Below are 11559 nucleotides of genomic sequence, written 5' to 3'. Positions count from 1 at the left end.
GGGTCGTGAGGTCTAATGGTGTACAATCATAACCACAGACTTATCCTCTCGATGAATGATAACCACTTGGAAAGTCCGAGGGAGGGTTGTTCGGTATAATCATCATATGACTACCCATCTGTATGTTTGGACATCTCTATGCCCTTACCAAGAAACGCAGTACACAACATCACAGATGCTAGTCTCGAGCTCAAGCGACCTTTACCCCTGTTTTAGGCGGCTGAATCGACTAGGAACGAATTTAGAATATGCAGTGTTTACAAATGAGTTTCAACATCGAATTATGATTCATTTGTATTAAAGCATAATCAAGGACTTTATCTATGCTGCTTGCATGTGTATACAGATAAAGTACAAAAAACCATTAGAAAGTAAATTATATTAAAATAAAGATTGTTTATTACAACTGAGTCAATAAATTCGCTAGCCAACAGTTGACTTACAGGACATCTACTCTAACAGGAAGTCGTCCCATGGAGGACCTACTCAGCTGATTGCTAGTTTTTCCAATCTAGGCCATCCTCTGTCATTTGGGCACACATGAATTGGCTTGGCATTTGGGCTTTTACATGGGCTCGTCCTTACGGGTATTATTATTCTTTAAATTAACTTTTATTTACCAAAATGTGATAGTGGATCTTCATTCATTATAATACATGAGCCCGTTCATAATCCTTGTGAACTCCGACCAAATAAATAAGAAGACGACACATGATAGGGAAAATAATGCGTAGAAAGTGTATTACAATAAACAAAATAAATGCTAAAATAACCTGAAAACGTGAAAAATCCTAAAAAATCTCAACGGGGACAGACCAAACCAAGCAAACTGAGTACAAGTGAAATTGCAGACACCAAGAAAACAGGACCGAATTCCGGTGGAGCAAATGAGCGCCGTGGCGGCTGGCCGCCACTTCCATTAACTCCCGGCGATGTATCTCCGATGCCAGGCGACGCTGGTGTAGGCGATGCATATGGTGACTGATCAGGTACTGGTGGAGGTAATTGCCACTCGGGCGCTGGAGCACTGGGACGTGGTGCCTCCGCAAAAGGCGGCGGAGAGAGTCCGTCCCTGACGGATAAAACCACGACGATCAGCTTCTGCCCTTTGTCACAGTTGGATTTCTTGCCCGATACGAAGAAGAAAGGGCCCGATCGATCAAACTTGAAGACTGAATCCCCATCATCCAGCTTCAAGATGGGGTTCCCCGAGCTGCATTTTTCGTAATCATCCTGCTTCACAACCAGCACGGAATCCGAACCCTTCTTATACTTGAACACTACACGAGAGATCAAATCAAGCCCAGAATTTCTTCTTTATTCTTTAAAAAAGAATCCCATAAACAATAATTCAAAAAAACTTACAGAGGGTGTCATTAACTTGAAACCTCATTCTTTCAGCCCAATGACGGTACTTTTCCGAAGGGTTTATAGTCCATCCATCTTTACCTCCGACTCTGAACTGGAAGGCGTCCACGGAACACGTAAAAACCAAGAAAAAAGAAATGAAAATATATCTGTTATATTGATAATACGCCATGAAATAGATGGCGATAAGAAGAGGAAGTCTGTTTGGATAAATTTTCCTGAAATCAGTCGAAACTGTTATAGAGGAAGAGTGATCCCAAATGGTAACTGATGAGTGAAGGAAAGAAATTTCTTGAATCGGAACTTTATAAAGAATTACTATACAAATTGCCGTTGCCAATTCCACAGGAAGTTATGGTATAAATGGCTATATTAATTTGGACATAACTGCGTTTATATTTTTGACCAAATGTGTTTATGAATTAAGTAATTCCAGATGACCAAATCAAAGTTATTTATGATCAGAAATATCTGTATTAAAATACAGCAAGAATATTAATACCAGCTTTTCATATTCTCAAAGAGAAAGAAAAAATTGGTTAATGTTCTTATTTGTTACATAATATTCTTTATTTTTAGTTTTTTTTTTCTTGGAACGCTTTTGTTGAACTGTTAGAAGTCGGGTGATCAAATTTTTTTATTAACAGCCCGAACCATCCAAACCGAATTTCACCGTATCGTTTGTCATAATATTTTATAAAAGCCGCAATTAAAAATAATAATCATAAGCCGCACTACATACACAATTCGGTTACTTTTTTTTTCCGAGAACCGCACCAAACCGCATCACCTAAAGCGCTTGTCATAATATTTGACCCATAGTTATAATAATTTGTAAACAACATATTCAAGTAAAGAAATTGTCATTCATTATATTTCAACTTTTTTCAAAATTATTATTCTTATAAATAAAACTTATCTTCTTCTTAATTATTATTCATATTAGTCTTAATTATTGCCGCAGAAGTCATAGTTTAACTGAGTAAACTTATAATTTTCTTTTTTTAAAAAACTTTTTGACATCATAGAAATTTATATAAAATTCCATGCTTCGTTCAATCGCGTTTATGCAGGGAAAATTCTAAAATATATTCCCCGTAAGTTGACCTACGTGGTTTTTTTGCTTTCTACTTGGTCAAAATTCTGTTTTAATACGATAAATTGATTTTATGTATGTATAATTTGTTTTTTGTTGGATTTTCCAATTTTAGCAGACAGGTCTAAAATGTCCATCACTATATCAACATTTGATCGGAGAAAAGACTAAATGTCAAATTTTGACTACCTAAAATGTCCATCACTATATCAAATTTTGATAAACCATCGCCAAAATTAGCGACGCTGACTTTACCGACGTTTTGGAGATCCGTCGCTAATTAGCTTTGTGACGGTTATTTCCGTCGCTACAACCATCGCTAAAATCAAGTTTTTTTTTAGTGAACTTATAAAAAATTCTTGGAATTTTCCTTGCTCATTCACTCTCTTAAAAATGATGGAAATACAACTCATGCTTAATATCTTGAAACTCTACTTTTAGCATGCAAATTCATTACATTATTTCTTTGTTGATTTATATTATTCAACTATATTTAGCATAAATGAACGGATATAATAAGATGTGTACATGGATATATAGTGCATTTTGAAAATTATAATAGTTAAATATTTTTTAGCATGAAATTAACATAGGGAGATCAAATATTTATGGAAGGGTTAGTTTATGTATTAAAATTTTTTTTAGAGATTTCATAACTCCATATTAAGTTAATTCCTAATTGATGAAAATTGTGTTGCCATTGTTGTACTGACCAATAAATAAGAGACTCGAGATTTTAACAAGACGCAGTATAACTTACTACACAGAAACTACACCGTGTGAATAATCGACTAAGGCCATCTTCAACACTATAAGAAAATGACAAAAAATTGTGTGAGACGGTCTCACGGGTCGTATTTTGTGAGACGGATCTCTTATTTGGGTCATTTATGAAAAAGTATTACTTTTTATGTTAAGAGTATTACTTTTTATTGTGAATATCGGTAGGGTTAATGACCCGTCCCACAGATAAAGATTCGTGAGACCGTCTCTCAAGAGACCTACTCTAAGATAATAGCGTGAACAAGGTTATTTCCTCCAATAGAAGCACAAAAGTACCACAGACCAATATTCTAAGAAGTGAAACTAAGCAGAATTAAGGGATATTATGCGATAAACTTAATAATTTAATCAAGACAGAGAAAAAAAGGGGTCAGAACTGTGATTGCTTGTATTAAACGAGTTTAATACATAACAGGCGTGAACTTTTTAATTTCAGTATCATTATTACAAAATTTAAATTTTATTAATAAAGAAAACTATTTTTTAAAAAAAATTATTATCTTAATATTTGAAATTTGATCCGGTGAAAAATTTGTGAGCTCATTTTATGCTATACAAGACCTGATTTTCTTAACACTTTAAAAAAGGTCTTGCCACATATTTGTGAGGAAAACAGTATGATGATTCTTGTGAAAATTATGCACTCAAATATAGCAATTTAGTAAGAAAATAACACAAGTATTTTTATAGATGTTCGGAGACTCAAGCTCCTATGTCATCATTTTTTCCACTTAGAAAGAATTTCACTAGAAGACTTTGGTTTTATAACAATTTGTAAGAACCCGCTTCAACCTTAGAACTTATCAACTACATAAAGTTGAAACTCTTAGTATTCTTATAAACGGTTGAGACGCACATTCTAACAACCACTATAATACATACGTAATAAAGTGATGAATCTTCATATTCAAACTGTCGAAAAACTCCTCAAACGATCTTTGCAAAAAACGGTCGAGTATTTTGACAGAAACCCTTGATGGTCTGATAAATGTTATTTGAACCCAGAGCTGATGAGTAGTAGTGAATATTAAGGTGATGAGTGCTCAAAAATAATTTCGGAGAATGCAAACTTGAATGATATTTGCTTAAAAAAAATGCATTTTAGCCTTTGTGTATTTAATTAAACTTTTTTTTGTCATTCTCTATTTATAGTACTTTTTGCATTTACCTGTTCAACGTTTGTCTGTATCTCATTAAATGAGCATATTAATGCAAAAGCATTGTCTTACATTAACATACTCTTCAATTAATGAGCATTTTGACATTTACCAACTATGATAGGAAACGACCAGTGACAACAAAAAATAACTAGCTCCGCGTGTAGACTTTTGTGCAAAAATTTCTGATCTTCTGACATCTTGTTAGTTGGATATGATAAGTCTACCAAGTTTTCTGATAAAGTAGATGGGATCCTTGTAATATCTGTGGCTCGTATTTGAAGATAACTTTACTCGACCATTTATTAATGTTCTTGGATAGAGTGAGTGATCAAGTCATCTATATATATGACATAGACTGGTTCACAAGAGGTCGAGTAGATAAAATATGCTACAGATGTGAATCAGTTGAATAGCTTAGTATTTCGAGATCGCTTAAATAAATTCTTCTTAAACGGTCGAGTACATGTAATACAAAGCAAAAGACAGCTTGATTTAATGCAATAAATTATTGTTTGTTATCATCAAAACTAAGAGATCTAACAATTTTCTCTTTTTTTATGATCACTAAACTTAAGCCCCAAAGATAATATACGACATGGGAAAAATGAAATTCATTGTCATTGTCTCGATGAATTTCATTGTTACAGAGAGTAGGAAGACAATAAAAACCTATTACCTCGGGTGTATAAAAAAATATTCTGTTATTCCTCCTAAACCAACAGTGTAACGTCCCGTGCTAAAATAACTAATACGACTTTAAAATTTGTGAAAAAATAAAAAAATTTCTTACTTAAATTGTAACCATCGCATTTTGTATTAAATAAAATGTTTGACTAAATTCTTGAAATTAGTCCAAGTACAAAAATATTTCTATGGCATAAAAATATCATTCATAACAACTGAAAAAGTATTATTCGAAAACGAGCATAAGAAAACTTTAGCATATAGTATCGATAAAACTTACGCTGAATTATAATATTTTTATTCTATTCCTAAATTTACATTGTTTATTTTATATTTAAGCTATTATTATTAATTGAATTTCAATCACAACATAAAAACTCACACAACGTGAAAGTATATTTATAAATATATTATTGGTTATTATAATTTTTAATAATTAATTCAATTCGAATGAAAAATATAAAAAATATAAATATTTATAAATATATTGTAATTATTAAATATTTTGTTAGGTGATTGAACGGTATAAAATTAAAGAGAATAAAAATAGTAGTCTTTCACCAATACATCAATAAGATATTTAACTTTAGCATATAGTATCGATTAAACTTACGTTGAATTATAATATTTTCATTCTATTCCTAAATTTACGTTGTTTATTTTCTATTTAAGCTATTATTATTAATTGAATTTCAATCACAACATAAAAACTCACACGTCGTGAAAATATATTTATTATTATTATTATTATTATTATTATTTATAATTTTTAATAATTAATTTAATTCGAATGAAAAATATAAAAAATATGGTAATTATTAAATATTTTGTATTATTTGGTTGGATGATTGAAAAATTATAGATATGAGAGGATTGGAGGGAGAGAATTAAAGAGAATAAAAATAGTAGTATTTCATCAATACGCCAATAAGATGTTTAACTTTAACATATAGTATCGATAAAACTTACGCTGAATTATAATATTTTCATTCTATTTCTAAATTTACATTGTTTATTTTCTATTTAAGCTATTATTATTAATTGAATTTCAATCACATAAAAATACAATATTAATATAAAAATACAATATTAATAATATTAAAATATTATAGTGGAATGAGGTGGAGAAGCACATATGCTCGTCCACGTGGAGAATCCGTGCTTTATAAGCACGGATGCTTGTCCACGTGGAGCATCAGTGCTTACAAAACACGGATAATGCTCCACATCACTCTAATCCGTGCTTACGGAGTACAGATTAAAGTAATTTTGAAAAATTATTTTATTTTAAATTATTTTTGAAATATTTTTTATTTTTAAATTAATAATAAAAAAACCCTCTAACTGGGGTGTTATTTTTATTAGTGTTATTAAAAAAATAAACATAAAAATTTAAAATATTTAATCAAATAAATTTATAAATAGAATTTTAAATAAATAAATATTTTTAAATATTTATTTATTTGTATTAATTAAAAATAATTAATCAATAGTTTGATTTGATGATTTATATAATGATTTATAAATAATATAATGGCCTAATATAAATACAAATAATTAATGCAACAATATAATTTGTTAAAAAAAACAAAAACCCACAACTAAAAATGATATTTCAAATACAGTCAATCGCTGATAAAAACCAAATGTAATTTTGTAATAATATTTGATTTCGATGCTCTGTATTTTTATAACCAAAAAAATATTAATGACAAAAGTCAAATCCTTACGGCATCATTTTCAATGAGCAAACCGACTTTTCACGCACTGGCGAGTGTAATCAGTGTTCAAAACTTGCCCTTTTCATCTCATGTTGATCCTTTTCTTTTTCTGCAGTTTCTTTGGTTTCAAATTGCTCGGCAGGGCAGGGGTGAAAATATGAGCCAATTTTTCTGACTGTTTTTTCCGTCCACTTGGTGGACTCTAGCTCTATGTGATGGATTGCTTCATTTGCAAGTGATACGGACAGAAATATGTATTTAATGAGGGGATTTGGTCTGTAAGTTTTACAAAGAAAATCTATTTTTACCATTTATGTCTGCAAATTGGGAACATGGGGATTTTTGAATCATAAGAACGAAAGGTTATGCTGCAAGTCGTTTGTTGTGCTTCTTTTTCCTCCGTTATTTTTTAGGTCTTTTGGGAAGTGGTTGTGTAGTTTCTGTGAAGAGATGGTTTTGATCCGTTTAGAGTTTTGAATCTCAAGATTTTTGGCTTGGAAAATGTATCTGAGGGAGTGATTTAAGATTTTAGTTCATGTGGGAGACGGGATCTTAATTGTTGCTTCCCTTAGAAATGTTATGATTTGACCCTTTGTGGTTTCTGAGGCTTATAGGTTGTGAGTTGGAAAATTTTCATAATTCGGATTTCTTTTTCATTCTGAAAAGTAGGGAGATCAATAATTTTTTAGAGTTCTTGGTTTTTGTTAGCCTTTACTTTAGCTGGTTCTCTGCTTGCCGGATAATTTTCTTGATGGGTTTTTTTACTTTGGTGTTCTTGGCTTTATTTTTCTGCTCCTCGCGGAGTCTTGGATTGCCTACCCAAAACTGTGATCCAAATGATTTGGCAGCATTGAAGGAATTTTCAGGCCAACTGATCAAGGGTTCTGTAAATTTTTCGCGGTCTAACGAATCAAGTTGTTGTGAATGGGAAGGTATTGTCTGTGAGGATTTTGTTAATGGGTCGTCTGGAGGAAGAAGAGTGGTTGCTTTAAATTTGTCTGGAAAAGGCTTGAAGGGCGTAATTTCCGAGTCCTTATGCAGATTGGATCTATTGGAAAGGCTTGATCTTTCGCTTAATTTTCTCGAAGGCGGCCTGCCATTGTGTTTCTCTAATTTGAAGCAGCTGGGAATCCTTGATCTTAGTCACAATATGTTAAGTGGATCACCGTTCATGGCTATGTCTGGGTTAAAATTAGTTCGGTCCCTCAACCTTTCTACCAATATGTTCACCGAAAACCTAGCTGATCTTGGGATATTTCCGAATCTTGTTGTATTCAATATAAGTAACAATCTTTGTACCGGTGAACTCAGCTCCAAATTATGTACTTTCTCATACCAAATTCAGGTTCTGGATTTGTCATCTAACAATTTCTCAGGGGGGCTTGAAGGCTTGGAAAATTGCAATGCATCGCTCCGTGAGCTGCATTTGGATTTCAATTCATTTTCTGGTGACCTTCCGAATTCCTTATACTTGTTATCATCGCTGCAGCACCTTTCAATCTCTTCAAATAATTTTTCAGGACACGTGAGCTATAAAATCAGTAAGCTTTTAAATCTTAGAACCTTGATTTTGACTGAGAATGGGTTCTCAGGTTCACTTCCTAATGTTTTTGGAAATTTAACTGAACTAGAGCAGTTTGTTGCACCTTCTAATCTGTTCTCTGGTTCATTACCCAACACTTTGGCACACTGCTCTAAGCTGCAGGTGCTTGATCTGCGGAACAACACTCTCCGGGGTCCCATTGGTCTTGATTTCTCAGGAATGTCTAAGCTCGGTACTCTTGATCTTGCTAGTAATTATTTTTCTGGTTCCTTGCCAGAATCACTATCTAGTTGCCATGAACTAAGAATTTTGAGCTTTGCCAGGAATGATTTAACCGGACAAATCCCGGAAATATACACAAATCTCTCCTCTCTTTCATTTGTTTCTTTGTCTAATAACAGCCTTGCGAATTTGACGGGCTCATTATCTGTCTTGAGGCATTGCAGAAATCTGACCACTCTTATACTCACTAAAAATTTTCATGGTGAGGAAATACCAGGAAACATAACTGGGTTTGAGGGCTTATTGCTTTTTGCACTGGGAAACTGTGGCCTGACTGGTAGAATCCCTGATTGGCTGTTAAATTGTCGGAAGTTGCAAGTTCTTGACTTGTCGTGGAACCATTTACAAGGCAGCATTCCTTCATGGATAGGTCAGATGGAAGGCTTATTCTATTTGGACCTTTCAAATAATTCGCTAACTGGAGCAATTCCAAAAGGCATCACAGAGCTCAAGAGCCTTGTTTCTGTAACTCTTTATTTTCCGAGTCTTAATATGTCCTCTGGTATTCCACTTTTCGTCAAGAGAAACCAAAGTGCCAGTGGCCTGCAGTATAATCAAGCTTCAAGTTTCCCTCCTTCCATATTGTTGAGCAATAATAGAATTAATGGATCAATTTGGCCTGAAATAGGATGCCTAAGACAGCTTCATGTGTTAGATTTGAGTAGGAATAATATAACTGGGACCATCCCGAGTTCCATTTCAAATATGGTAAACCTGGAGATGTTAGACTTGTCTTTTAACGACCTTCATGGATCTATTCCCTCATCTTTCAATCAGCTTACCTTCCTATCGAAGTTTAGTGTCGCTAATAATCATCTGGTAGGAGCAATTCCAACAGGGGGCCAGTTCCTTAGCTTTCCCAGCTCCAGCTTTGATGGGAATCCTGGACTTTGCGGAAAAATGATTTCTCCTTGTTCTGTCAATGACATGGAGCGCCAATCGCCGACTCAACCACCTAATGCACATGGCAAGTTTGTTCGAGGCAGTATATTTGGAATAACAATCAGCATTGGCACTGGAATCGCTTTGATCTTGGCTTTTATTTTGATAAGGATATCAAGAAGAAATACTCGAGTTCCGATCGAAGATATGGAGGAAACCTGCCAGGCTCCAAGATTTTCCTATGCGTTTGGATCTCCAAAGCTGGTGCTTTTCAAGAACACAGATTGCAGAGATCTCACAGTTTCAGATTTACTCAAGTTAACGAACAATTTTCACCAATCAAATATTATTGGCTGTGGAGGATTTGGTCTAGTTTACAAGGCTAATCTACCAAATGGCTCAAAAGTTGCTATCAAGCGACTTTCTGGAGATTGTGGGCAGATGGAACGTGAATTCCAAGCTGAAGTGGAAGCTCTGTCCAGAGCTCAGCACAAGAACCTTGTTTCTCTTCAAGGCTACTGTGTTTATGGGAACGACAGGTTGTTAGTTTATTCATATATGGAAAATGGAAGCTTGGATTATTGGTTGCACGAAAGGGTTGACGGGAGTTCGTTTCTTGCATGGGAGACAAGATTGAAAATAGCTCAAGGAGCGGCACACGGGCTAGCTTATTTGCATAATGAGCCGAATATAATCCATCGAGACATCAAAACTAGCAACATTTTGTTGGATGAGAAATTTGAGGCCCATTTGGCCGATTTTGGACTTTCAAGGCTGCTACATCCACATGATACACACGTAACAACAGATTTGGTTGGCACATTGGGATACATTCCACCCGAGTATAGTCAGACATTGACGGCAACATTCAAGGGTGACATTTACAGCTTCGGAATTGTTCTTCTTGAGCTTATCACAGGAAGACGACCTGTTGATGTTTGTAAGGGAAGGAATTGTAGAGTTTTAGTGCCGTGGATGTATCAGAAGAAGCTCGAGAAAAAAGAGAAGGAAATATTCGATTCGAGTATATGGCATAAAGATTGTGAAAAACAACTCATGGAGGTTCTGTTTGTTGCTTGTAAATGCATAGATGAAAATCCTAGAAGAAGACCCTCGATTGAAGAAGTTGTTTCATTACTTGATGCAATTGAATCAGGAAAATCTTGAGAACGAGTTCCATCCGGCCTTTTTAATACATGCTTGTAAATGCATGCATGACTGTCAGAAAATGAACTTCAATTGTACCTCAAGGGTTGTAATAGGAATAGGACTCTGATGATTTGAATTTTCTTTTGTACATTGCTTCAGTTTTGAGGAACTAGAAAGTTTTCATGCCGTGTAGCTCAGCATCCTACAGCAGTCTCTTTGCATGTAAGAATTCTGAAATTCCTTCGATACAATACACTTCTTCGCTTTTACACATCCTCCTTTCATATTTTGCATTAACTCGTCAAGTTTCTGGTGTCTTGAACAGGTATAGTATGGTATCATATGCTTCTGTCCAATTTCTTTGTTTCTTGTTCCCTTGGTTCACACTTGCTCCTGTGTAACTCAACCAGGCTTGGACTCTGGTCTAGAACCAAGGCTTTATGTTAAGCTCCGGAAAACAACTCCATATACTTGGTGTTTCTAGTGCTACGCTAAGTTATATATATTGTAATGCATACATTAACGTTCATGTTCAGGAGAATACAAATATTTTTATCCGCATGCAACCTTGTACTGTGTTTGGATTTATGGATTTCAAATTTCTGACTCAAATTTTTCGTGAATGTTTAGGCAAAGATTTTGGTATAAATTTTGAAATAGGGCTGAAAAATAAGTGCTAAAATGGGGGCAAATATAAAAATATAACATAATGATAAATGGAAATAGGGCTGTAAAAGAGCTGAAACAAACAATATTAGGCTTAAGCTCGATTAGTTTANTTGTTTCAAAATTATTAAGTTCACGAATTGCTCGAGTCCGGCTCATTAATAGCTTGTTTATCATCTTTAACGAGTATGAGGTATGAGTCGAACTAAAATTGTTAAACAAGCT

General features: G+C 34.0%; 2 protein-coding genes across 2 annotated transcripts; one reads left to right on the top strand and one right to left on the bottom strand.

Annotated features, from left to right (window-relative positions):
• Nucleotides 1-590: 590 nt before the first annotated feature.
• On the bottom strand, nucleotides 591-1592 carry LOC140980191 (early nodulin-like protein 1). Its single transcript, XM_073445897.1, has 2 exons — nucleotides 1366-1592; nucleotides 591-1280 (listed from the first exon to the last, which is right to left on the bottom strand). The coding sequence occupies exons 1-2, from the start codon at nucleotides 1538-1540 to the stop codon at nucleotides 802-804; spliced, it is 654 nt and encodes a 217-aa protein (XP_073301998.1). The 5' UTR covers nucleotides 1541-1592; the 3' UTR covers nucleotides 591-801.
• A 5215-nt stretch (nucleotides 1593-6807) lies between these two features.
• LOC140980677 (phytosulfokine receptor 2) lies at nucleotides 6808-11242 on the top strand. The gene is made up of 2 exons (XM_073446659.1): nucleotides 6808-10890; nucleotides 10994-11242. The coding sequence occupies exon 1, from the start codon at nucleotides 7564-7566 to the stop codon at nucleotides 10684-10686; it is 3123 nt and encodes a 1040-aa protein (XP_073302760.1). The 5' UTR covers nucleotides 6808-7563; the 3' UTR covers nucleotides 10687-10890; nucleotides 10994-11242.
• The last annotated feature ends 317 nt before the right edge of the window (nucleotides 11243-11559 follow it).

The sequence above is a fragment of the Primulina huaijiensis genome, chromosome 7, assembly GCF_012295235.1.
Source record: "Primulina huaijiensis isolate GDHJ02 chromosome 7, ASM1229523v2, whole genome shotgun sequence".
Classification (NCBI taxonomy): domain Eukaryota; kingdom Viridiplantae; phylum Streptophyta; class Magnoliopsida; order Lamiales; family Gesneriaceae; genus Primulina; species Primulina huaijiensis.
The sequence above is the reverse complement of the archived record's forward strand: the minus strand, read 5'-3'. Positions and strand labels throughout refer to the sequence as shown.

Coding starts and splice junctions, on each gene's coding strand:
- LOC140980677 (XM_073446659.1), top strand. CDS start 7,564: ATGGGTTTTTTTACTTTGGTGTTCTTGGCTTTATTTTTCTGCTCCTCG.
- LOC140980191 (XM_073445897.1), bottom strand. CDS start 1,540: ATGGCGTATTATCAATATAACAGATATATTTTCATTTCTTTTTTCTTG. Junction 1,281..1,365: donor TCAAGTTAATGACACCCTCT/GTAAGTTTTTTT, acceptor TCTCTCGTGTAG/TGTTCAAGTATAAGAAGGGT.